General features: G+C 37.0%; 1 protein-coding gene across 3 annotated transcripts; it reads left to right on the top strand.

Annotated features, from left to right (window-relative positions):
- On the top strand, nucleotides 1–27,466 carry UBA3 (ubiquitin like modifier activating enzyme 3). 3 transcript variants are annotated; one of them, XM_018067209.1, is made up of 18 exons: nucleotides 9–66; nucleotides 252–293; nucleotides 2,109–2,229; nucleotides 3,625–3,705; nucleotides 8,069–8,151; nucleotides 11,302–11,382; nucleotides 15,202–15,245; nucleotides 15,589–15,653; nucleotides 15,959–16,114; nucleotides 19,544–19,646; nucleotides 19,787–19,900; nucleotides 24,784–24,837; nucleotides 25,362–25,398; nucleotides 25,485–25,566; nucleotides 25,910–26,010; nucleotides 26,131–26,194; nucleotides 26,281–26,335; nucleotides 26,682–27,466. In XM_018067209.1, the coding sequence occupies exons 1-18, from the start codon at nucleotides 47–49 to the stop codon at nucleotides 26,768–26,770; spliced, it is 1,392 nt and encodes a 463-aa protein (XP_017922698.1). In that variant the 5' UTR covers nucleotides 9–46; the 3' UTR covers nucleotides 26,771–27,466. The 3 variants fall into 3 exon arrangements, with proteins under 3 accessions (XP_017922700.1, XP_017922698.1, XP_017922699.1); XM_018067210.1 differs by having other exon boundaries at nucleotides 19,790–19,900; XM_018067211.1 differs by lacking the exon at nucleotides 252–293 and having other exon boundaries at nucleotides 1–66; nucleotides 26,682–27,462.

A 27,711-nucleotide genomic window follows, 5' to 3' on the forward strand; every position in this document is an offset into this window, starting at 1 on the left:
TCGCTCCTCCCACCGTGGGGGTGCCTGGGAAGAGGCGGAGAACAATATGGCGGATGGCGAGGAGCCGTAAGTACCCGGGCTCTGCAGGCGCCCCGGGCCGGGCTGGGTTGTGAGAGAGCGCGGCGGTGGGCGGTCGCCGCCTCCACCCGGGGTCCTCCCACCCTCCGCCCCGTCCCCTCGCCCCCCATCCCCTCGCGGCGCCCAATGTGTAGCGTGATGCTGACCCTTCTTTTATTCTCTCTTTCTTTTAGGGAGAAGAAAAGAAGGAGAATAGAGGAGCTGCTGGCTGAGAAGTTAGTGCTGCCGGGAGGCCGGGGCCCTCTCCGGGGGCCCCCGCCTCCCTTCACCCCAGGCCTAGGGGACCAGCCGCAGCGGGCCCGGGGGGCTGGGAGGGGGGGCACCCGGAGCGCAGGCCGCGCGGCCTCATCCCCCGACCCCCACCCGCAGCCCCAGGGGCCCGGCGGGCCCTCCCGGTCTCTGTCTCGGGCGGGCGCTGGGCCCGGGTACCGCGCTCAGGTTCCGCGCCGGCCCGCCGGGGTGCCTGACCGAAAGGTCTTGCGGAAGGACCCTTGCGCCCCTCTTCCTCCATCCCAGATTGTCAGAGCCGAGACTTTGTCAGAAGGGAGTCTTACCAAAACACATGAAACGGACGATGGGCCTTTTTTTGGCCTTTCGGAAACACGGAGACAATAGTATTAATTGCAAACTTTTGATGAGAACTTTAAGTCTGGTATCGTACTAAGCACTTCAGTCATTTTTGCAAAATCATTGGCTCTGAAAGGAGAGTGTTGCCTCCAGAGAGCTTATATTCTCCATGTATTACACACCTGATTTCATATCAGATGCCTAGTTTTGTGCTAGTGAGACAGGTTTAAACGAAGTGTGTTACACCCCGGGCAGCATCACCTATTTTTTCTTCCTCCTTACTTGGGACGGGAAGAAAGTGCTCTTACAGTGGGCGTGGTGAGTTAGTCATTTCTGTGGCAGTCCTCAGTAGCAGGGCCTTAGGTATCTAAGAAAGTTGAATTTCAATCGCGAGAGGACTTGGAACAAGTTAAGTTTCACATTTCTTCCCACCTTTCATTTCATTCCACTTTTGCTTAAAATGACAGCTACGATTTGAATGTTTACTATATACCACGTATTGTACTAAGGCCTCTATGTGGATTATCTCTATCATTCTGATGTTAAGTAGCTACAGACAAGCTACAGATGAGGTTTATGGCTGTCTAGTGATCTGCTGAAGGTCACAATGCTATTAATTGTGGAACCAAATCCAGCTGTGACGTCAAACCCTGTAATCTTTATTGCTAGGCAATACTTGGTCCGTTTTGTAAAAATTGGATATTACTAAATATGTTTGAAATTGTGGGGTCGTAGGAAATTTGAAAATTAAAAATAGTTACAAGGAAACATGAGTCTTGCAAAGAATAGAAAACATGTTTTGTTAGTGGAGTCCCTCCTTACTGGATTGTATGTTCTAAAAGGTTTATAGATGGTATTGCCTACCTGTGACATAATTCTAACCTAAAACTTTGCTTGTGTTTAGTGGCAATAGAAGCCACCTTATAGTCGTAAGAGATTCTTTTTTGAAAATTAGAACCCCAGAGGAAAAATATGATGTTTCTCTCATCAGAAATAAGTTATACTTTTCAAACTTGGAAATGACACATGAGTTATGTTAGATGTCAAGCATTAGGATTCTGGAAGTGGAGGGATTTTTTTGATTTTTGTTTTTTCTTGTAGCTTATATTTTCTGTTCCAAGGCTGTTTATAGAATAGATTGGGCAGTTTGCAGTGTTCAGTAAGTTCCAAATGTTTAGAAAGCCCATTTCTCGCTGATAGATCAGTATCCCAAGTTTGATTTTAGGTTATTTTAGGAACCCAGAAACTTACTGATTATTTCCTCAATCTGTTCTTAACTTTATATAAACTATATAATAGCAAGAAAAGACAATAAAAGCATAAGCGTAACTACATTGAATTATTACCCTTTGTATTTGAGCAGATTTGGTGTGGTTACCTTTTCATTTGGGAAAACCATATTAGTTGTAGGTGTGGCTTTTTCATACTGATCTTTGCAGCTGAATTTACTGTGTTCTGTGCAGAATGGCTGTTGATGGTGGGTGTGGGGACACTGGAGACTGGGAAGGTCGCTGGAACCATGTAAAGAAGTTCCTCGAGCGATCTGGACCCTTCACACACCCTGATTTCGAACCGAGCACTGAAGTGAGAAATGTTTATTTTTAAATAACTCCTCTAATAGTTTTATGTTGCAAATATAATAAGATGCTTCCTTTTTAATTTACTCTTATAATAAAAATACTAATAGAATTGTGTAAGTTATCTTGAAATAGTAAATAGAATATTTGCAACTGATTTTATTTGAATATTTGAGTTATTTTCACATTTTTCAAATGTAATATGTTAATTTTCAAGAGTAAAATGACTTCATAACCTCACTTAAAATTATGTTATACTTCATTTAAAATTCCAGTTTAAAATTACTTTTGAGACACACCGTTTTAATCCCTGCTATGAAAAATTTAACTTTCATAGAGATACAGATGTGCTTGCTTAAATTTTGAAGTTTATTTGAAGTGAGTATCTTTACTTAGAAATTAATATAATTAGTTTTGGAATTGAATATAATTAATTTATAAGTAATTACTTAGAATTCAATATAATTAATTGCCTGTTAAAAAGTATAAAAAGTATGTGACTGCAGTATCATAGAGGAATAGAATTTGAAACTAGTAGCGTCTGACTTAAAGCAAATGTTCAACTAGAAACAACTTTTTTTTATTATGGGATGGGAAATATTCCTTTACAGTAAATTTTTTATCTCTTTTTATGTTGATGAAGACATATGTTTTGAAATAGAAGTATTGTGCTGCTCCTGAAGATAAGGTGCAGTTTTAGGTTTGACTCATTTTATCTGAGTAATCTTGGACAAAATTGACAGTCTTCTGTATTTCTTTGGATAATCCAGCATATTTTCTCATGCTTCTGATTTTCTTTTTTTGCCGGGTTGAGGCAGGGAGCTAATAATTTAAGATTCTTGTGTTAAGTGGTGGTTTCAAATCATATTTCTGCTGATAGGCAAAAAATAAGAGTTTTATTTGTTTTTTCTTCCATCTCCTGTTTTGTAAGTGTAACCAACTGTATGGAAAAGCAGCTGTTACTGTTCTTACCCTTTTTTTTTAAAAGACCTCTAAACAGTTTGTGCAGTGCTTGATCTTCAGTCCTTATGATTTTTACACTTTTCTATTTTTAAGAAGTCAATTAAATAATTGAGTTTGATGCTCTCCTTTCAAAGTTAAAAAAAGAGACAACTCTAAACTAAGCATATTTTTTCTTGTTAGAAATAGTAGCATTTTCATTTCAACCAATAAAACTCAATTTAGCAACATTGAAGTTGGAACTCTCAGAAATCATTAGGGTTATACAGTTTCTGGTTCTACCTTGTTCATAAATTTAAATAATTTGTTAGTTTCAAAGGCTGCTCTTTATCTTCAGTTGCATTTTTCATGGAAACAGAAACTCTTTTATGGTTTATTGGTTTATTGATGGTACTTATGGTTTTTATCAACTAGATTTTAATATGCCTTTCGTTCTTTACAGTCTCTCCAGTTTTTGTTAGATACATGTAAAGTTCTAGTCATTGGAGCTGGCGGCTTAGGATGTGAGCTCCTGAAAAACCTGGTAATATATATATAAAATGTGTACTTTCCTTCTCTGTAATAATTAAACCTTTTTCCTTTTCTGTCATTTCTTCATTATGATTGTTAACTGTTTCTCTTGAGCCTTTGTTAAATAAGTTTAGCAGGTCAAATTCCAGATAGTAATTAAAATGATGATGTAACTTAACTTTTTAAACTCTAAAGTCCTTGGCTATAAAGTAATGATTGATAGACATTTTTATTTCTCCTTTCTTCTCTTCTTTTTATCCAGCAGATTTTTGTGCTTCCTCTTGCAAAGTGCTCTTTAATTCAGAGAAGTAAATAGCAAAACTGTTAATTCATATTTCACATGTAATTTCAAAGTATTTATTATTTTGTATGTCCCTCAAAATAATCCACTTAGGTGAATAGGACTCTATCTCATTTTATATAGAGTAAGACACAGGTTCAGGGATGTTTAGTGACAGGTTTTTTCTGGATTATGGTGGTGTGTCTGGAATCTAATCCAGGCCATCAATTTTTAGTCAAGTATTTCACTGAACCATTGTGTCATTACATGATCTAATCATACAGTAATTTTTTTTTGATAACCATATGGTAATAGACCCATAAAGTATGGGAGAGCTAAACCTTTTTTTTCTTTTTTGGTCAGTCTGTTTTAAAAGAACATCATCTCAAGAGGGTACTATTTAGTGAAGCTATTCCTGTGTACTGGATGGAATCCATAATTTGTGACTTAATTAGTTTCATTGACTTCTGATAACTACAAAGTAGATCTTTATAAGATTTTATCAGTTTATTTAACAAAAATGGTTAGGGGAAGAATTGATTTGGAGCTGTTGTATGCTTGCCTTCTGATTAGTATGTGGAAAAGTGAAAACGGTAGAGCATACTCCTTAGAAAATGAAGCAAGTAACAGCTAGATGAAGGATCTAAATAGTCAGCCTTGGGACCTAAGTTTAAATATAAATAATCACATTACTTTTGCTAGGAAACACTAACGTCACTCCTAGTGAGACTGCAAAAACTTAATACACTTCCTGGTACTTAGTGTTTGGTTCTGTGGGCATTGCAAGTCATCATGATGTATGTCTGTAGTGGATTTGAAGTATTCACACAAAATAAATAGCTGTATGTATCATATAGGGCTTACCAGATGGTACAGTGGTAAAGACTCTGCTGGTCAGTGTAGGAAATGCAGGAGATGCAGGTTTGATCCCTGGGTTGGGAAGATTCCCTGGAGAAGGAAATGGCAACCCACTCTAGTATTTTGCCTGGAAAATTCCATGGACAGAGGAATCTGGTGGACTACACTACATTCCATGGGATCACACAGAGTTGGACATGACTAAGTGCACGTGGACACACACACACACACGATGTGCCCTGTGAGAGACACACACATACATATGATGTGCCCTGTGAGAGAGAGAGACACACACACGATGTGCTCTGTGAGAAGAGACACACGCACACACACACCATGTGCCCTGTGAGAGAGAGACACACACACACACACACACACACGATGTGCCTGTGTGAGAGAGAGAGACACACACACACACACACACACACACACGATGTGCCCTGTGAGAGAGACACACACACACACGATGTGCCCTGTGAGAGAGACACACACACACACACACACACATGATTTGCCCTGTGATAGGATGGAGAAGGCAGTGGCACCCCACTCCAGTACGCTTGCCTGGAAAATCCCATGGACAGAGGAGCCTGGTAGGCTGCAGTCCATGGGGTCGCTAAGAGTCGGACACGACTGAGTGACTTCACTTTCACTTTTCACTTTCATGCATTCGAGAAGGAAATGGCAACCCACTCCAGTGTTCTTACCTGGAGAATCCCAGGGACGGGGGAGCCTGGTAGGCTGCCGTCTATGGGGTCGCACAGTCGGACACGACTGATGTGATTTAGCAGCAGCAGCAGCAGGATGCCAAAATGACAGTACTTTATTAGATACAAATACCCTTGCAGCACAAGAACCAAAGGATTTGGGAAAGGTAGGCTGTGGTTTTCATAGGCATTGTTATGCACAAATCTCCTAAATAGTTAGCTTTTTCCATTTCAAAGCTGTTATTGCAAACGTGATAGATACCAGTTTAAAATGTAAAGTAATTAGAGGTTAGATCTGAGGAATAGTCATCAAGCAACTTCAGAAGTGGCTGGTTGTTCAGTGCATTGTAATAATCTCTTACATGGAAGAAAACTGGGTTTTCAATTTTACCACTTGTTACTTTGCTTGTTTCACACATAAATAACAAAAGAGATATGCATGCATATTTTTTGAATTGATCGTAAGCCCCCAAAGGCTCATTCTAAAATAAAGGATATGACATTAATATTATTGATAGAGCAAATATTTATTAAACCTCTTTCTCTATATACCAGGTACAGTTTTATATGCTAAAGATACAGCCTTGAACAAAACAGGTGTTTGTATGTTGAGGGCTTTTGTTTTAGTGGAAGGAAAAGACACGTGAACTATGTTGTATGTCAGATGGTAATAAATGCTTAAATGCTATGGAGAAAGGAAGGATGGAATATAGATAGCCTGGCAGGAGGGGAAAGGGTTCACAAAAAGGTGCTATTTGGGCAAAAAGGTGAGCAAGAACATTCTAAGCAGAGGGAGTATCTGGTGCAAAAGCTGTGAAGTGGGAACATAACTGTTATGTTCCAGGAGGACACGGAGGTCATTGTAGCTAAAGCAGAAGTGAGGAAGAGGGGCATTTTCTAGGAGGATGAGATAACAAAATGAGCTTGGAGTGAGAGTTGCAAAAGGCTTGAGGTGCTGCTGTAAGAACTTTGCCTTTTACTCTTAGTCAGGAAGTCATTGGAAGAGGTTTAAGTCTGTGAGTTGACGCCATACAACTTTAACCTGGATCGCTGTGGCTGATATATTAAGAAAAGGCAAGAGGAAGAACAGACGAGGAAGCTGAGAGGCTGGTTTGAAGGTTGTTGAAGTCACCTAGGCAAGAGGTGATAGGTAGTCCCTTAAAAGAGGGTAGTAGTACTGGAGGTGGTGAGAGGAGGTTGGATTATGGATGTTTTGAAGATGAAATCAGTAGGATTTGCTGGTGGATTGGTGTGGGACATAAGAGGAGTCAAGGCTGACATAAGGTTTTTGCTGTGAGCAGCTGGAAAGATGGAGTTGGCTTTTGCTGAAGTGAGGTGGGCTGGGTAAAGAACAGATTGGCTGGTTTGGGTCAGCAAGGGTGATTGGCTTTGGTTTTGGAAAATGTTAAATTTCAGATATTAATATCTGTTAGACGATGTTTTACCTTCCAAGATGGTCTGAAATCGCTGTAAGTAACCACAACTAATAAGTGCGAGGGCGCCCCAAATTCTGGCCAGTAAATGAGGAGGAAAACTCTTGAGCGAGTAGCGAATGGGAAACCAATTTTTAAAAAGTGTTCAGATTCTTGTGAGTGAGGTGACTAGGTGAAGAAAGTGTTTCAAGGAGGGGCATTGATCCATATACCCTGCCAAATACTTGAGATGGGTCATGTCAGAGAGAGTAAGAGTTGGTGATGGGAGGTCACTGGTGACTGACAAGTGTAGTTTTCAGTGGAGTGAAAGCTTGTTTATAGCAAGTGCAAGAGAGGAATTTGAGAATGAAAGTATGGACAACTCTTACTATAAAGAGGGCAGAACAATGGTGAAATTATTACCAAGTGATTCAATTTGATTACCTAAGTAAGCTGACCATAACCAGAGACGCACAATTGAGTCCTGAGACCCTTTTTTTTTTTCATTAATTTGCTAGTAAGTTTGAACACCTTGTACTGTTAAACTATGTGGCATTATCATTGAAACACACGAGTTTTGTGGCTTTTCTCAAGCTCTTTGATTGCTTGCTCTTGACTTTGCTTTTAAGGTATTTCTTTTACATGTCCAGGATGTGTGTATATATATATGTGTGTGTGTATGTTTATAATCTTATAGGTATTTCTGATTGGCAGCATGCTTATATTAGTATAAAGCTTGTAGGAATTACTTTCAACAGTATTTTAGAAAAGAATAGCAACTATAGTTAAGTAGTAAGAACAGTAAAATTAAAATGTCTAGCAGCAGCAGCAAAACAAACTTTAACAGATGTGTTTATGGGATTATGAAACAACCATAGAAATTTTGAGTTATTCTCTTTGGGTTATGGATTATTGAAAACTGAGTACCTATCCTTTTTTGACCTTTACAAGAACCTTGAGTTTTATATACCTTGTATGACTCTTTAACCATTGAATACAATTGTGCAGAACTTATTACTGAGAACTGGTAGATTTAAGACCATTGAAAAGAAATTTTAAAATTTCAAATGTGATGAACCTTTTGCTTAATTAGATATTTTTTTTCTTTTATTCTCACAGGCCTTGTCTGGTTTTAGACAGATTCACGTTATAGACATGGACACTATAGATGTTTCCAATCTGAATAGGCAATTTTTATTTAGGTGAGTTTTAATATCCTATTTTAAAATTGTGGTGATCATTCGAATTTGAGTACATTTTCAGTTTAATAAAAAACTGCTGAGAGGTTATTGCTAATTTTGTTAAGAACTGTCACTCCTGTCTTAGGTAAATTTTGCAGGAAAATTTTGGGCATTCTGGCAAAAATAGTTCTGTAAACAAATATATGTTTTTGTTGATTTTAAAGAAATGTCCAAAAGGTAAATGTGATCTTTGGGGATGATTGTGCCTTGAAGACACCGAGTTCCACTCTTTTCCTCCTGTTGATTTCATAAAAGAACAATAAATATATATTATGCCCTAGTGAGATACATTGGTAGGGACTTATGAGCCAAGACTTCAGTGGTGACTCTCGGGCAGTGAAGTTATGACACAGTTTGAACTTTTAATAGAAGGTGAAATAAGATGGTGAGTTAAGGAGAAAAAACCCAGGAGCAAGTGAAATGGAACAGAGAGGGGTAATTACCTTAGGTGTAAGTGAAATGCAGTAAACATCTAAGAGCAGCTTATGTGGAGTAACTTTAAATACTAGAAGTAGTCCTTACATGCAGATCTGAGGAAAAGTTCATTAATGAATAATACTATGTAGTGTTTAGGGACTTGAATGGCTTAGATAACTGTGTATTTGCTACTCAAAGAATTATACGGATGGGCTTCCCTGGTGGCTCAGATGGTAAAGAATCTGCCTGCAATGTGGGAGACCTGGGTTCAATCTCTGGGTTGGAAAGATCCCCTGGAGGAAAGCCTGGCAACCCACTCCAGTATTCTTGCCTGGAGAATCTCCATGGATTGAGGAGCCTGGTGGGCTACAGTCCATGGAATCGCAGAGTCAGACATGACTGAGCAACTAAGAACAGCACAGAGATAAGGACTTTTTTCTCTCTCTGTAGTGATCATAGAGTACTGACAAAAGGTGCTCAAATAGTCTTAGGATGCAGGATGAGGTTAGGTAGCAGAAAAGATAAAATTAACTTTAGGAAAGATCTTAAACAGGTTGAAGGATGGGTTAAACTAAGTCAAGTTAATGAAGTATTGTAATTGTAGGGTGAACCCTACATTTAACTTTTAAGGTTTTCTTTGTATATTTTTTCAGCCCTTGACATTTCTCTTCTCTTGATAGAAAAAGTTTGTGGGCCCTTTCCAGTCTGACAAATATTTAGTGTAGGACTGCTCTTGAAATGACACCACCAAATTGATTGGTTATTGACAATAAGCTATGCCCTTTAATACAGAGCTGAAATAATGATTGAAGATCATAGTGACAATGAAGGTTTGTGAAGTGCTTAGGATATATTGGATTTACCTGGTGGCTCAGACGGTAAAGCGTCTGTCTACAATGTGGGAGACCTGGGTTGGATCCCTGGTTTGGGAAGATTCCCTGGAGAAGGAAATGGCAACCCACTCCAGTACTCTTGCCTTAAAAATCCCATGGACGGAGGAGCTTGGTGCAGGCTACTATCCATGGGGTCGCAAAGAGTCTGAAGTCTGAGTGACTTCACTTTCTTTCTTTCTTTAGGATATATTAAGTACTTTCTGAGCTCTTTATCTATACTACTTAATTTAATCTCAGAGCAAACCCCACGATAGGTTCTTGCTTTCCAGGTTAAGTAATTAGGCCAAGATACCTTGTGAGGATGATGTGTTGTTGTTGTATAACAGTGCCATTCTTGCAAGGATGATGTGTATGAAAGACCATTTTACTCAAAGTACAGTTTTTCGGAGGAGCAATTGAATCCCCTAATTCTGGGATGGTAAAGTAGCAGTTCCCACAGAAACCATCTTAGAATTCTTTTTTTGGGATCAATTATGAAAGCACATATAATACACAGTCTGAAAGATTCTTGAAACTATTTTATCTACTCTGTATACCTAAAGAGTTCTGTCCAGGGTGGGTGGATGCAATACTGAAATCAAGTTCGTTGACTTGTGCTAGAGTCTCTTGTAATTACAAGTTTGGATAAAGAATAAAACTCTTACCAAAAGTTTTGAGTCAAAAAGCATTCTGCCTTATTGGAGAGAAGAAATTTGACCTGTTAAAGCATTTTTTAAAATTCCTATTTTATTTATTTTTAGCATTTTATTTATTTAGCACCAGAAACATTTTGTGTTGGAGTATAGCTGATTAACAGTGTTGTAGTAGTTTCAGGTGAATAGCCAAGGGACTCAGCCATACATATACATGTTAAAAATTCCAATTTTAAATAAAATATGATTTCTAATGCACACAGTGACTTTAATTTTCATTTATTTTTCTAATGTTTACTCTGTGCTTAGCTAGGAAGGAGTACAAAGAGATAAGAGTATGGTAACTTTCTTCCAGTTGTTCATAGTCTGGTAGGTATGATAGACCTATATATATATAACCAAAAATCATGTTGTGAAAAAGTAGTAATGAAGCGCTTATTATGTATACCTGAGGGAGTGATTTATTCCCATGACGAGAATGAGAAAATATTAGGAAAGAAAAATATCGTTCATACTGAGATAAGAGAGAACTCATGTCCTTTCCTGTCTGTAACTCTGGTTATTATCTAGGAGTAACCTTTTGAAGTCTTTTATTATTACCTTCTTGAAGATAGTGGTAACATTTGCAATTCTAGATACTGCCTTTGGAATTATTCCTTCAAAAAACATAGTTACAGCTACTTATGGGATACAGCATTTACTAGTTAATTAGCACACATGGAAAAAAGGGGGTATATGAACATTCTCGCATCCCTAGGATCCCTTGATTTTTTTTCTGCCAGGACCTGCATAGTAATGCCTTGAAGTTTTGGGATTCAGGGCAAAGACATGGAAATCTCTGAATCTGGGATAATTTTTTATGTTAGGAAATACAATGTTGAGAAGTGTCTGGGCAACATGCTATTGTTACACTTTACCTTAAAAAACTTATTTTCACTTAAATACTTAATTAGACTTGTTAGTACTTAAAAATACTTAATTTGGAATATCAACAAGGGTTTACATTTAGTGTTGAATGACTCATTCATCAGAAATACTTAGGTAAAAATATTCCTTCTAAATAGCCTCTAGATAAATTCACTGTGGATATTTTTATGTGTGAAAGTAGATTATGTATATAATCTAGATTTATATCATGAATGATAATTTAAATATAATTTTTTCTGTAGGCCTAAAGATGTTGGAAGACCTAAGGCCGAAGTTGCTGCAGAATTTCTAAATGACAGAATTCCTAATTGCAATGTAGTTCCGTATCCTTTTGACAAATAAGTTACTCAATACTTAACTATTTGAAGCTTATTATATTTATTATTATACAAGAGATGTTTAACACAGAGAATACAGATAGGCAAAAAAAATAAGCAGCAGCAGTAAGCTTATTACTGACATACCTTTTGGTAACACTTTGTTTAATGTCCTCTCAATCTTTTCTTTTTAAGGTTATATAAAATGTTTTTTGCCCTAAATTAAGCTTAGGTAGCAAATACCTTCATTTATTTGCCTATTGTCTTTAAGTTTCAATTGCATATGTCCTTGACTAGACTCTTAAGTTTGTAGGCTGGATACTGGTAATCTTTGTATCGCCTTATCATAGCAGGCAAAGTAAAGAGTCAGTATATTATTAGACAAATGGAAGGTGTGTCAGAATAAATATATTTTTATAAGAAACATGTTTTAAAAAAGGACTATTCATACGTTGTTGATTCCCATACTTTTAGGTCCAGGGAACTTTTAGTATTTTATAGAAACTTAGGAAATGGGATTTGTTATGTTGGAAATACCACAAGATACAAAAGTCGACATACAAAAATCGTTTGTATTTCTGTATACTAGCAGTGAACACATGGAAACTGAAATTTAAACTACAGTGCCATTTATAACCACTCAAAAAAAGGAGAAATACTTAGGTGTAAACCTAACAAAATAAGTATGGTCTTGTATGCTGAATATTGCAAAATGCAAATGAAAGAAATCAAAAGCAATCTAAATAATGAAATGATAGCGTTCAAGGACTGGATGATTCATCATAGTAAAGATGTTACTTAGCCCCAGATTTGTGTACAATTTGTATACAAGTTTCTATCAAAATTCCTGCAAACTTTTCTGTTGCTCCAAATAGGATTATTCTAAAATGTATAGAGTTAAGGATTACCTAAGACAATACTGTGAAAGAATAAAGTTGGGAATCACTGGCCAATTTCAAGAGTTATTATCTAAGTACAATAATCAAGACTGTGGTGTTGCCAAGGAGAGAGTATAGACACAGACCAGCAGGACAGAATAGAGAAACCAGAAAAAACCACATGGAAGTATAGCCAATTTATACTTGACAGAGGTACAAAACAATTCACTCTAGGAAGGACCATCTCTTCATTAAATTGTGGTAGCAAAAAAAAAAAAAAATGCATCTCAAAACTCAAAATTACAAAAATAAGCTCAAGATAGATCGTAGGTTAAGTATAAAATGTAAACCTGTAGAACTTTGGAAGATAACATAGGAGAAATAGCTTTGGGATGTAGGGTTTGATAAAAATCTGTAGACCACATCAAAAGAATAATCCATAAAAGTAAAAAAAAAGGTAAATTGAATGTCATCAAAATTAAAAATTTTTGCTCTGTGAAGGATCTTGTTAGGATGACAAGATAAGCTACACATTGGGAAATACTTATGAAGTAGGTATCTGACAAAGGATTCATCAAGAATATATGAGAAACTCTCATAACAGTAAAAAGCAGTTAGAAAATGGACCAAAAATATGAAGGGATATTTCACTAAAGAAAATAGTAAAAAGCTCATGATAAGATACTCAGTATCACTAGCTTTAAGGGAGATCCAGGTTATGATCACAATGAGATTACTACATGGATAGCTGACATAAAAATAGTAATGAATGTTTGCAAAGATATAGGAAAACTGGAAGTGTAAAATGATAGTCATCTGGAAAATAGTTTGGCTGTTTTTTTTTTTTTAATTTGAATATATACTTTGCATACAACTCAGCAGTTTCATTCCTGGACATTTACCATCTGTATAAAAACTTATCCTCCAATGTTCGTAGCTTTGTTTGCAAGTAGCCAAAAACTGGCGACAACTCAAACATCCGTCAATAGGTGAATTGTTAACCTGTATTACAGTTATACTGTGTATACAATATACAATTATTGTACTCAGTACAATAATACTGAGCAGTAAAAAACTAACTAATGAGGTACAGCTTGGATGGATATCAAGAACATTATGCTGAATGAAAAGTGCCAGTCTCTAAATATCATATACTGAATGATTGCATATAACCTTCAGATACTAAAACTGCAGAAATGGAGAGCACATCAGTGATGGCCAGGGATTTGGCATGTTGGAGGGGATAGATGTGACTGTAAAGGGGTCGCAGGAGGGAGATGTTTGTGGCGCTGTAAGAGTTGTGCATCTTAATTGTAGTTACACTGATCTACATGTATTTAAATGGCAGAACTTAACACACACATTGTACCAGTGTCACATTTGTAATTTTGATATGGTTCTGTGGTTTATATATGATGTAACCCTTAGGGGAAATTGTGTGAAAGAAATATGGGACACTGTGTACTCTCTTGGCAAAAATAAAAAGTTTAAACATGCAAATACATGTCCTTATAGGGAGAAGAGGGAAAGAGTGTGTAGACTCTTTTGTCTCTCTCTCTTGTTTAGATCTGGGGAACTTTGGGTATTTTGTAGAAATCCAGGAGGTAGCATTTCTTGGTCTGGCTCCTGGGTCTCCTGTTTTTGTTCCGCTAATGTTTGCTCTGGTTCTCTTTTGACTTTTGTTTTCTAGCTGCAGCTTATACCTCTCGTTTGCCTGGTATTCAAAAGGAATAGGGGTCTTGGTGGGTGAGGGCTAGAATTGAACATATTTATTTGTAGGCCAGAATAATAATAATAAAATCTAGAGCACACATACTATGTATTGTCCCTCTTTTCCATTTTGGTTTTTAAAGCCTGCAATGGATGATTTGTTTTAGGGGAGTGTAATTTATGTGTTACTAAATGAAATTGCTCCATTAGAAAAAATTTTAAAAAATGCTTTTTTTGCATACGTATGCTGTTCAGCCAGTTTTGAATGGCGTTCTTTTGGCACCCTCCAGGCTGAGGAAAGCCTGCTTATATGGTGCAGGTTGGGTAGAAAGAGAGAGACTTGAAGAACTGAGTTTAGTGAGAAAGGAAGAAAATTCAGCCTTCCCTCCAACAAGGGGAAAAAAATCGATAACAAATCATTAGCACCTGAAAAAACTATTGGAAATGTTTGTGTTGTCTAAAAATTAGTTTTGCAGTAACTTTTTTAAAAAATTTCCTATGTCTGACATATAAAACTGTAAAGGTGTAGGCACCCCACTCCAGTACTCTTGCCTGGAAAGTCCCATGGATGGAGGGGCCTGGTAGGCTGCAGTCCATGGGGTCGCAAGAGTTGGACAGGACTGAGGACTTCACTTTCACTTTCCACTTTCATGCGTTGGAGAAGGAAATGGCAAGCCACTCCAGTTTCTTGCCTGGAGAATCCCAGGGATGGGGGAGCCTGGTGGGCTGCCGTCTGTGGGGTCGCATAGAGTCGGACACAACTGAAGCGACTTAGCAGCAGCAGCACAGTGTATTAATTTGTGCAGTATGTTAACTCCTAGAATCCCCTTTGTAAGTGGGAACTATAGCATATCTGTTCCCTTCACTAAACAAATTTTTATTGCCTCTCTGCCCAATGCTGATGGTTGAAGACACACATTCTATTTTCCCAGAGTTTATGGTTTTACATAAGAATTGCAGCAGAGTAGAAAGTATAACAGACATACAATTATACTGATATGAAAGCTTGGGGATGAGAGAAACTATTCTATGTCATTAGGGGAGGAGTGTTTAGAAAACAGTTTTCTTAAGAGGTAGGATTGTTTTCATTTTATCAGATTCCTTGAATTCCATTGCTTTGAACACTGATGGCTTAAGTCTTGTTTTAAATATACATTTATAATTTGATCCTGTGGCATTGTTGAATTCATCTTACAATTAAAAATTTAGCAGCTTAAGTTCCTTTACTTATATTCAGACATTTCAACAAGATTCAGGATTTTAACGACACTTTCTATCGACGTAAGTTTTCCACTTGAATTCAATTCTCACTAAATTTTTATATTTTTTAGTTGCTATTTACAGATTGCTAGCTATTTGATTACTATTTCTTATTTCCTTTCATTTCTTGGTGTTGGGTTTTCAGGAATATTGTTGACTGACTGAAAGGATGGCAAACTGTTTTTAAATTCTTAGTTGGCACCATTAGCTGCATTTTTATATACTGTTTTGAGTAAGGATTACTCAAGGATTGGAAGCTGTATATTTATTTTATGATGAAAAATGTTTTTTGTTTCTTAGAAATTGTGAATCATTTTGTGTGGCAGCATTTTAAAAAACTCAACTTGCATTTTTTTTCTTGTAGAATTTCATATAATTGTATGTGGACTGGACTCCATCATAGCCAGAAGATGGATAAATGGCATGCTGGTAAAGACTCAGTGTTTTTACAGTTCTCTGAAGTTCTTCCTGCTGCTCTTAACATACTAAAAATGAGACTTTGCCTCATATTTTTGAAAAATCAAAGTTTATTCAATTTTCAGTAATAGATGTAGTTCATCGTTTATTGCCAGTCATTAATTTGCAGGTTTGGATGTAAATTGCTACTAATGTAATCCCTTGATTTGGTGTATTTGTATTCAGTAATGTGATTGACTTTTAGAATTGTTGAAAGCATTCTCCTGTTTTGAATTCTTATCCCCTCTCCTTTTAAACCCTTGAAACAATTTTCCTAGATATCTCTTCTAAATTATGAAGATGGTGTATTAGATCCAAGCTCCATTGTCCCTTTGATAGATGGGGGGACAGAAGGTTTTAAAGGAAATGCCCGAGTGATTCTGCCTGGAATGACTGCTTGTATTGAATGCACGCTGGAACTATATCCACCACAGGTAATCACAAAAGCACCTGCATCTGTTTGATAGTATCTTGGGGTGAAATAAGGGTTGCATTATTAAGATTAGTCAATATTTTTGATTTTTAATTAGGATTCAGTTCAGTTCAGTGGCTCAGTCCTGTCTTGACTCTTTGCTACCACATGAATCACGGTTCATGGTACACATACTGCTGAAGCCTGGCTTGGAGAATTTTGAGCATTACTTTATTAGCGTGTGAGATGAGTGCAATTGGGCAGTAGTTTGAGCATTCTTTGGCATTGCCTTTCTTTGGGATTGGAATGAAAACTGACCTTTGCCAGTCCTATAGCCACTGCTGAGTTTTTCAAATTTGCTGGCATATTGAGTGCAACACTTTCACAGCATCATCTTTCAGGATTTGAAATAGATCAACTGAAATTCCGTCACCTCCACTAGCTTTGTTTGTAGTGATGCTTCCTAAGGCCCACTTGACTTCACATTCTAGGATGTCTGGCTCTAGGTGAGTGATCACACGATACTGATTATCTTGGTTGTGAAGATCTTTTATGTACAGTTCTTCCATGTATTCTTGCCACCTCTTCTTAATACCTTCTGCTTCTGTTAGGTCCATACCATTTCTGTCCTTTATCAAGCCCATCTTTTCATGAAATGTTCCCTTGGTATCTCTAATTTTCTTAAAGAGATCTCTAGTCTTTCCCATTCTGTTGTTTTCCTCTATTTCTTTGCATTGATCGCTGAAGAAGGCTTTCTTATCTCTCCTTGCTGTTCTTTGGAACTCTGCATTCAGATGCTTATATCTTTCCTTTTCTCCTTTGCTTTTTACTTCTCTTTTTTTCACAGCCATTTGTAAGGCCTCCTCAGACAGCCATTTTGCTTTTTTGCATTTCTTTTCCATGGGGATGGTCTTGATCCCTGTCTCCTGTACAGTGTCACGAACCTTCATCCATAGTTCATTAGGCACTCTGTCTATCAGATCTAACCCCTCAAATCTATTTCTCACTTCCACTGTGTAAATCGTAAGGGATTTGGTTTAGGTCATACCTGAATGGTCTAGTGGTTTTCCCCACTTTCTTCAATTTGAGTCTGAATTTGGTAATAAGGAGTTCATGATCTGAGCCACAGTCAGCTCCCAGTCTTGTTTTGCTGACTCTATAGAGCTTCTCCATCTTTGGCTGCAAAGAATATAATCAGTCTGATTTTGGTGTTGACCATATGGTGATGTCCATGTGTAGAGTCTTCTCTTGTGTTGTTGGAAGAGAGTGTTTGCTATGACCAGTGCATTCTCTTGGCAAAACTCTATTAACCTTTGCCCTGCTTCATTCTGTACTCCAAGGCCAAATCTGCCTGTTACTTCAGGTGTTTCTTGACTTCCTGCTTTTGCATTCCAGTGCGCTATCATGAAAAGGACATCTTTTTTGGGTGTTAGTTCTAAAAGATCTTGTAGGTCTTCATAGAACTGTTCAACTTCAGCTTCTTAAACGAACAGAAATCATTCTGTCCTTTTTGAGCTTGCATCCAAGTACTGCATTTTGGACTCTGTTGTTGACCATTATGGCTATTCCATTTCTTCTAAGGGATTCCTGCCCACAGTAGTAGATATAATGGTCATCTGAGTTAAATTCACCCATTCCAGTCCATTTTAGTTCGCTGATTCCTAGAATGTCGATGTTCACTCTTGCCATCTCCTGTTTGACCACTTCCAGTTTGCCTTGATTCACGGACCTGACATTCCAGGTTCCTAAGCAATATTGCTCTCTATAGCATCGGACCTTGCTGGGTATTGTTTTTGCTTTGGCTCCGTCCCTTCATTCTTTCTGGAGTTATTTCTCCCTGATCTCCAGTAGCATATTGGGCACCTACCAGCCGGGGGAGTTCCCCTTTCAGTATCCTATCATTTTGCCTTTTCATACTGTTCATGGGGTTCTCAAGGCAAGAATACTGAAGTGGTTTGCCATTCCCTTCTCCAGTGGACCACATTCTGTCAGACCTCTCCACCATGACCCGTCCATCTTGGGTGGCCCCACATGACATGACTTAGTTTCATCAAGTTAGACAAAGCTGTGGTCCATGTGATCAGACTGGCTAGTTTTCTGGGATTTTGTTTTCAGTGTGTCTGCCCTCTGATGCCCTCTCGCAACACCTACCATCTTACTTGGGTTTCTCTTACCTTGGACATGGGGTATCTCTTCACAGCTGCTCCAGCAAAGTGTAACCCCTGATTTAGGGTCGGGTGTAGCTTGTCTTGGCCGCCGCCCCTGACCTCAGATGTGGGGTAGCTCCTCTTGGCCGCTGCCCCTGACCTCGGACGTGGGGTAGCCCATCTTGGCCACTGCGCCTGACCTCGGATGTGGGGTAGCTCATCTCGGCCGCCGCCCCTGACCTCGGACATAGGGTAGCTCCTCTTGGCCGCTGCCCCTGACCTCAGACATGGAGTAGCTCCTCTTGGCTGCTCCTGTGCCGATGCAACCTGGCACTTGGTTGCCGCCCCTGACCTTGGGCGAGGGGTAGCTCCTCTCGGCCATGCTTCTGCGCAATCCGTCGCAGCCGGTGTGCATCTGCAAAAAGGCATGCTAAGAACGATGTTGAAATACGAAATTTTGCTCTATTTAAGGAAAGATACAGACATAATGTATCTTCCCTGATGGCTCAGCGGTAAAGAATCTGCATGCAGTGCAGGAGGCTTGTGTTCCATCCCTTGGTCTGGAGAAAGAAATGGCAACCTACTTCAGTATTGCCAGAAAAACCCCATGGACAGAGGAACCTGGTGGGCTTTAGTCCGTGGGGTTGCAAGAATTTAACACGATTGAGCAACTGAGCACACACATACATAGACTCAATATCATTTTGATACTGTTCTATTCTTATAATTCATTTCTGTTAGTTTTTTATTTGGAGAGTAAGGATCAAGGGATCAGTTAGAAAGTTATATGTGGGATGGAGCTGTAATCTGTTTTGTTTGGTTTTTGCCTGTGTTTCAGGGATATAAAGACACCAGAGATGAGAATATTTCCAATGATGAGGCTCTTTAATCTGCATTTCCACATGAAAGGGCATTTAGAATTCTGATTTATAAATTTATTAGTTTTTATTTGAAATTGATTTGGTTAATTTTATATCTTCAGATTTAAATCTTAAACATAATAGAGTACTCATATTTGAGAATTTATTCACTCCTATTCTTCCCATGTTCTAACAAAGCTTAACTTTATATATTTTTTTAAGTGTAGGGCAAACCTATTTTTTTAGGGAGATCAACCTAAGTGAAGTGACTTAGATCAGCTATGTTAATTTCAGAAGCATTCTTAATAGTATTAAATATTTTGTTTCTGTAAGGGGAAGGCTAATGTGAATTATAAGAAAATTTGCAAACTAGATCATAACTAGAAGTTGCATTTTAAAATAATTTATTTAAAATCCACTAAAAAAGGCAAACTGTGTTTTTAGGTTAATTTTCCCATGTGCACCATTGCGTCTATGCCCAGGCTACCAGAACACTGTATTGAGTATGTCAGGATATTGCAGTGGCCTAAGGAGCAGCCTTTTGGAGGTAATAAACCTAATTTCCTAATTCAGAATTACATAAGATACTTGTCTATATTATTTATTTGGACATTTACTTTAAAAATAAGTTGATTTATGTGTACATGTGTTTGTCTTCTGTTCTTTTTTTCCCCCCTTTCCTGACAGAAGGGGTTCCATTAGATGGTGATGACCCTGATCATATTCAGTGGATTTTCCAAAAAGCCCTGGAAAGAGCATCACAATATAATATTAGAGGTGTTACATATAGACTCACTCAAGGTAAGTTAGTGAATTTTCATTAATAACGATCTTAAGATGGTCCCTTTTTCAGAGGATATGATGCTTTGGGCGAAATAATTGATAAGTGATTTCAGATGGTACTGTCCCTTTGCTATTCAGTAAAGGTGCTCTGGAAATAACAGTTTCCAGCTGCCCAAAATTTGTTAGAAGGAAACTGAGTTTACAAGAATCCATAGCAGTTTTTAACTTGGAGGAATTTAATCATTGAATCTTATTTACTTAGGCTGGGAGGAGTCCCTGAGTCATCCAGGGCAAGCCATTCATTCACTTTATCTTTTGCTGAAGAGCAGTTGATCTGTTTCTGGAGCAGTCATTTCACATTTGGACAGTATTGTTAAGACAGTTCTTCTCTGTATTGAAGAAAAATCTCCATCTTTTTCGTGTGGGCTGGATATTGTCCCAGAGTATGCCATATGCTTATGCCATATGTAAATTTAATTCTCTTTCAAGTAATAGCCCTTAACATATTGAACCCTCCAGATTGTTATCACTCCCATCAACCTTGCTAGTTCCTTTAACCCATCAACATGTTTCCATGACTCAAATTCCTATCATGCTGTTTTCTTCTAACCATATTTCAGTTATCCATACTTCTCTGAACTATCCAGGTGAGAATGCAGTGCTCTAGGATGAGTCTTAGGATATGCTTCTGAGCACTGATGCAGTCTTAGAGGAGGCCAGGGTTTTGTATTGTTTGTGGTTTACATTGATGCTCTACTTTTGATTCCTTTAGGTTACTGTCTGCTAAAATCTGGAAGTTTTTTTCACATATGCAATTGCTAAGCCACATCCCACTGTTATAGATTTGGCAGTTTTTGGGGGATGGCATTTTTTTTCTTTCTTTATATTCAGGTATAGGTCCTTTTAAGTTTATTCTTAAACTCATCCTGCTGTTCTGTATATATGTGTATTAGGTTGGTGCAAATGTAATTACAGTTTTGAACTGAATTTTAAATCATTATAACTAGGCTTGAACACATCCTTATTAATCAAAGTAGGAACCATTATTAATCAACACATTTTTGCTAATGAAAAATAAGTTTGTTTATTCCTATAGCATAAAAATCTGTGTTTTGGGATTTGACAATTGCTTGGAAAGCATTTTCTGCCGCCTGCTGGTTGTGGAAGCATTTTCCCTGCAGAAAGTTGTCGAGATGCTTGAAGAAGTGTTAGTCAGTTGGCGAGAGATCAGGTGAATATGGCAGATGTGGTGAAACTTTGTACCCCAGTTAGTTCAACTTTTGAAGTGTTGGTTATATGATGTGTAGTCGAATGTCTTGGAGAAAAATTGGGCCCTTTCTGTTGACCAATGCTGGCTATAGATGTTGCAGTTTTCGGTGCATCTCATTGATTTGCTGAGTATACGTCTCAGTAATGGTTTCACTGGGATTCAGAAAGCTGTAGTGGATCAGATGGGCAGCAGACCCCCAGTAGTGACCGTGACTTTATTTTGGTGTGAGTTTAGCTTTGGAAAGGGCTTTGGAGCGTCCTCTCAGTTCAGCCACTGAGTTGATCATCACTGGTTGTATAAAATCCACTTTTTGTTGTACATCACAATCCCATTGAGAAATGGTTCATTGTTGTGTAGAATAAGATGATGCTTCAAAATGATGGTATTTTTGATTTCCAGTTAGTTCTTGAGGCACCCACTTATTGAGCCTTTTTACCTTTCCAGTTTGCTTCAAATGCCAAATGACCGTAGAATGATTGACATTGAGTTCTTGGCAATTTCTCGTGTGGTTGTAAGAGGCTTCGCTTCGTTGATGGCTCTCAATTGTCATTGTCAACTTCCAGTGGTTGGCAACGATGCTCCTCATCTTCAAAGCTCTTGTTGCCCTTGCAGAACTTCTTGAACCACCACTGCGCTGTATCTTCGTTAGCAGTTCGTGGGTCAAATGTATTGTTGATGTTGTGAGTTGTCTCCGCTGCTTTATGGCTCATTTTGAACTCAAATAAGAAAATTGCTCTGATTTGCTTTTTGTCTAACATCATTTCTGTAGTCTAAAATAAAAAGAAAATAAACAGCAAGTAATAAGTCATTTAGTAAATAAACATAAAGTGAGAAATGTACATCAAAATGATGTATAACATAATCACATTTATTTAGAATGTATTCCAACATCAAATGGCAGATTTCAGCACTGCAAAACCAGTTACTTTTGCACCAACCTAATATGTTCTTTATGCCTGCCAACTTAACGTATTCTTTTTAGCTTCATATCACTTGTTTTGATATCTTTTTATCTCTTTTCCAAATACTTAAAAATTTTAATAAGACTAAAGTGGCTGAGAACAGATAACTGAATCATACTTCTGGTCAGGACCTTTTAGATTTATTCCCTTCTGTTGACCATATGTTCTTGAGTACTTCATGTTTCTTTATCTTGTTCACAAGGGTGTCATGAAAGACCTTTCCAGATGCTCTGTTGAGACTGATCTTCCACATTTCCCTTGGCTCCAGAGCTAGTCATGGTAATTAAATGAGGTAGTCTTGTGACTTGTCTCAGTAACAATCCTAACACTCAGTTTTAGTGACTAATGTTTCTTAGTGTATCTACTAATAGTTCACCTTTCCAAGAATTTTGTCCAAGATCATTAAGCTCACCAGAAAGAGCTTTTTCTTTCTGAAAATCTGCCATTTCTCTCCTGTAATTATTTCCTGATGTTTTAGTACTGTCATTTGAAAATTCTCTTCTTACACACTCCTTGTTGCATTTGTACACTCATTGTTCTGTTGTTCTGACCTGCTTTGTCTTCCTGGAGCACAGCAAGCAGGATCCCACCTTAGAACTTTAATAATTCCTGATCCTTATGCCTGGAATACTCTTCCTTGGATTCCCCTCAGGGTTGGTTGCCTGTCCCTCAGGTATTAACTTAACAATTTCCTGATCATACCAACTGATAATGACTTATAAACCATTCACTATTTTACCTTTTTATAATTGCTCAGAATTCAGATAGCCTTGTTTTCCTATATGAAGAATATTTCATCCTTAGAACTCTGATTCATCCCTGTTTTGGGACCTTTGTCCCTGCCATGTACACAATTGCACTTTCCCCAGGTCATTGCATGAATGGGTCTTTTTCATGGTTTAGATTACTATTCAAATTATTACCTCCCCAAGGAGATGGTCTAATGGACTCCTCCATCACTGTAAGATAATTTTTTTTACTGCTTCTCTGTACAGCACCTAGAATGGTATCTGGCATATAATCCACATTTATTTGCTAATTGTTTGAATTAGAAATGAATTCCGTTTGTCGTGATCAGGAACTGCAAACTCATTTCTGTGTGTAGTTTTATTTATCCTTCCATACCTTTTAGCAAGGCTTGGTGTGCATTTCTTAGCTTGATGATTGAGGGCCTTGACAAAGAGTAGAGAAGCCAAATTGGAAGTGGAATCCAGATTTTTTGAGGGGTAAGAGATGGGTGAATCTTTTATTGGACAGTGTGTCTTCATCTTCTCACTGTTTGTGACAACCTGTTTCTCCTTCCACTACATCCTGCTCTTTGTGGTTCACTGGAGAGCTTCCAGGAATTGCCAGGAGGTTAGCTCCTCCCTATTTCCTCTTTTCTGAAATTGCACATAATGGTCAGATGGTCAGAATTAATTTTTTAAAACAGCTTTCTAGCTCGTTAACTATTTTCCTTTCACATCTTCTTAGATATTTGCCTTTCTTAAGTTTTTAAAGCCTGACCTACCAACACCTAAAATCTTGGAAACACATCTTTCAGGGCTCTCTCACAGTCTAAGATAATATAACTACTTTTATCAGAATTTTTGTTTTCTAAAATGAACAGTACAGATGTAGTTACAGAATATTTATTTTGTACTTTAAAAATGATTTTAGGTGGAGCTTTGTTTATTCCCAATCTGTGGATACTAATATGAAAAAAGTGGGGTAGAAATAGAGAACTGTGTTTAATATTTTGTATAGTCCATATTGTAGAGTGAAACAAAGTGTTTAGGGGCAGTTTTTCTGTTTGTCTTAAATTTTTGTGAATAGAATGGCTAAAACTAATAGACGAAGAAAAACTAGTTAGCTCTTACTCCTCATACTTTACTCAAACCTTACTGAGGATAGTATAGTATACTGTATCAGTTAAGATTATGTTCTCTTGCTCGCTCGCTCGCTCTCCCATGTGTGTACGCTCTTACCCCCAGCCTGCGTTGATGTGCTCTTCCACTCTCTTCTCTTCTTTGAGGATGGATTCTCCTGCTATCTTCTAAATAAAATAGAGCTGTAACACTGATTTGTCTAAGAGCTGTGGCATGGTTTGTTCAATACCGCAGAGCTGTGACACGCCAAGGGCTTTAATGTCCGATGCTCCAAATCATTGTTGTGACGAGACAAGAACCGAGAAGCGTACACTCGCCTGACAATTCTGTACATTAGGGCAGATCTGGGTTCATATATCACCCCTATCTCTTACAAGATGTATAGCTGTGGATGTTGTTTATTTCTCTCAACATCATTTTCCTTAAAATCAGAGTAATAAGACTAACATGATGTTATGCAAATTCAGTAAAATTTTATTTAATTTTCATACTTTTGGAGCAAAATAAACACCCAAAATTTTAGGATTTATTAGTATATTATTGTCACATCTTTATATGAAATAGTGTGAAGAATTTACTTATCTTTCCTACTGTAACTTAGGATTCTGAACATGCTGTTAATACAGAATAATGTGAGTGTGAAAGAAGATTGTTTCATGGTTAAACTTAAGTCTATTTTCTGACCTGAAAGCCTGAAAAATCAAGTAATGGGCATGATATTTAATAATAATCATTGTCTAATGCAAGATACCTACTTATTAAACAAAGGAATAACCATATTTTAATTAATATATTTTTTAGGAGTAGTAAAACGAATCATTCCTGCAGTAGCTTCCACAAATGCAGTCATTGCAGGTGAGGAAAAATGGCCACAACTTAATTTTATTTCCTTCCCTTCAGATTTTCAGTACCTAAGTTGGTATTTCTGCAGCTACATGATCTCAGAAAACTAGTGTTCTGGGGATTTGATTATCTTCTTGGGTGGATGGTAGTATAATTAAGCTGCCCCCAAAACTACTGGACAAGCTATTGGACCTTGTATATATCTCGTCTTACATTATTTCATACATAAAATGCTCTATAATAAGACATTTTAGTGCCATTTCTTTTTAATCAGTATAACAGGCTACTCAACCTGAAGAAGAGGGAAGAAAACTTATAATGTTACTTTAAAATGTTACTTTGTCATTTGGATTATACAAAACATAAAATGTTATATTCTCAGTTTTTAAAAATAATAGTGTTTTTGTATGTATTTTTCTATTTATTTTGTAATCAATAGCTTTGTAATTTTATCTGTTCTGATTTATAACTAACTTCTGTGTTTAAATGTCTAATTTTCATTGAGTTAAAGCATCTTTATTTTCTTTCCTCTTTAGCTGTGTGTGCCACTGAGGTTTTTAAAATAGCCACAAGGTAATGAGTTTCATTTTTAGTATGTATGTAAGTCTGTGTTTTGATCTGGCTCAGTTATATAAAAATGAACACTTTTTTCATTACAGTGCATATATTCCCCTTAATAATTACTTGGTTTTCAACGATGTAGATGGACTGTACACGTACACATTTGAAGCAGAGAGAAAGGTTAGTAGTAGTATACTAATGAAAGCTTTTTTGATTATACATACTTTGATTTTTAAATATTAATTACTGGTTGGAAATGTGAATGAAATTTCCCACGCCATTAGTATTTTCTGACTTCCAGAGCCCTACTTACTGTATATCTTTTGTAGTACAGCCTGAAATAAATACTGTGTGGTGAAATAATTTAGGAAAAATGGCCCATTGGGAAAAGCAGGTTTTAAAACATAAAAATTTGTCCATAGGAAATAAACAACTGATGATAAAACAACTTGATTTTTATTTCATCATTATAAATACACTGTAATTGGTACATGTGTCACCATGATTTGTGTTTTATGTCTAGGAAAACTGCCCAGCTTGCAGCCAGCTTCCTCAAAACATTCAGTTTTCTCCATCAGCTAAACTGCAGGAGGTTTTGGATTATCTAACCAATAGTGCTTCTCTGTAAGTGTTCAGGACTTTTGTTATGTTGTAGAAAAAGATTTGTGATTTTAAAACTTGAAAAACTAGAATTGCTTTTTTTGAAATATGATTCTTACTTTTTTTTTTTTTCTTATAATTTAGGCAGATGAAATCTCCAGCTATCACAGCCACATTAGAGGGCAAAAATAGAACACTTTACTTACAGGTGATCAGTGTTCAGTTCCCCCCCCCCCCCAAAATTACATTAAAAGTTTAATTTCACTTAATGTGCTTTACATTATTGTTTTCTAGTCAGTAACCTCTATTGAAGAACGAACAAGGCCAAATCTCTCCAAGACATTGAAAGGTATTTTAAATGAGCGTATTTACTAATGCTAATCAATTTCTTCTGTTTTTTTTTTTTTTTTTCAGTAAAAGTAATAAAGGCCAGTTTTAGATTTACTCTTAATGCTTTTGAATGGTAATACCATTCTAATTAGTTATATCTTAAGAAACATTAATAGAATTAATTGCTCTTTGAGTAGAGTGTTAAAAAACCTGTGTGAAATAAAATATAATATTACCTTGATTAAAGAGAACTGGATTTTGATGTTTGTTTAGACCATAATTTGCTATAGTTTGTGAATGTGTTATCTCTTTTCTTGAGATTTATTTTTTTGCTTGGGTTAATTTAGCTTTTTTTTTTTTTTTAGAATTAGGCCTCGTTGATGGGCAAGAACTGGCAGTTGCTGATGTCACCACACCACAGACTGTACTATTCAAACTTCATTTTACTTCTTAAGGAAAATAAATCTTCACTTAGTAGAAAACTCATGAAAATATTATACTTCGTGGATGCTAAGAAATATAATTGATGTCATTTTTAGCATTAGTGTTGCTGGAATTTGACTTTTTAAAATATGAGCCACTTTTTTAACTTTATACCTTTCCCTTGAAGACAAAATTTTGGGGTTGGTGCTTGTGAGCATTTTCATTAGTAATATGGAAAACGGTGCCTGGGGAGGGAGATTAATGAGCAAATATATTGCTTCTTTTAGAGGAGGAGGCAAATACCCCCTTGTATGAGAATTTGGATATGGTCAAAGAAGGCATTCTTCAGTTTTCATTTGAGCACCCACGTATACAAAAAGATGTCCCTTAAAAAAATAAGAAAATTAAGTTTTAAATAATATTAAATACTGACATCTAGAGCATATGTTCAACATAGCCTACTTCTTGCTTGATTTAATATTAATTGTGGCTGTCCAAATGAATATTATTGCAAAAGTTACCTTGTCCATGATAATTTGAAAACGGTATATAGCTGAACACCTGTGCTTGGAAATGGGGTATATTTTCATGTGTTTACCTTCAGTGCCATAGAGGCCAATATGCACAACATTAAAGCCAAGACATGGATGTTTAAAAGAATTTAATGTTTAAACCATTACCACTGATGCTTTCACATTATTTATTAATAAAATCATATATTGTCTAATTTTGTCACTGAAATTTTTAAAATATATTTAGTAAGTAGTTCTGTACTGATGTAGAAATAATTTTAAAACATGTAGCAGAGTTACTAATACAAAAATTTTATAGTACTTGAATTAGTACTTTAGCAACAATAAATACCTACTGATTTAATTTGCTCTGACATAATAACGTAATGAAATGGAATGACTTAATTTTTATATTAAGGCCTCTTGAAATGCTTTTTCCCCCTTCCAAAAGTCTAAGGCT

This window comes from Capra hircus, chromosome 22 (assembly GCF_001704415.2).
Source record: "Capra hircus breed San Clemente chromosome 22, ASM170441v1, whole genome shotgun sequence".
NCBI classification, from domain to species: Eukaryota; Metazoa; Chordata; class Mammalia; order Artiodactyla; family Bovidae; genus Capra; species Capra hircus.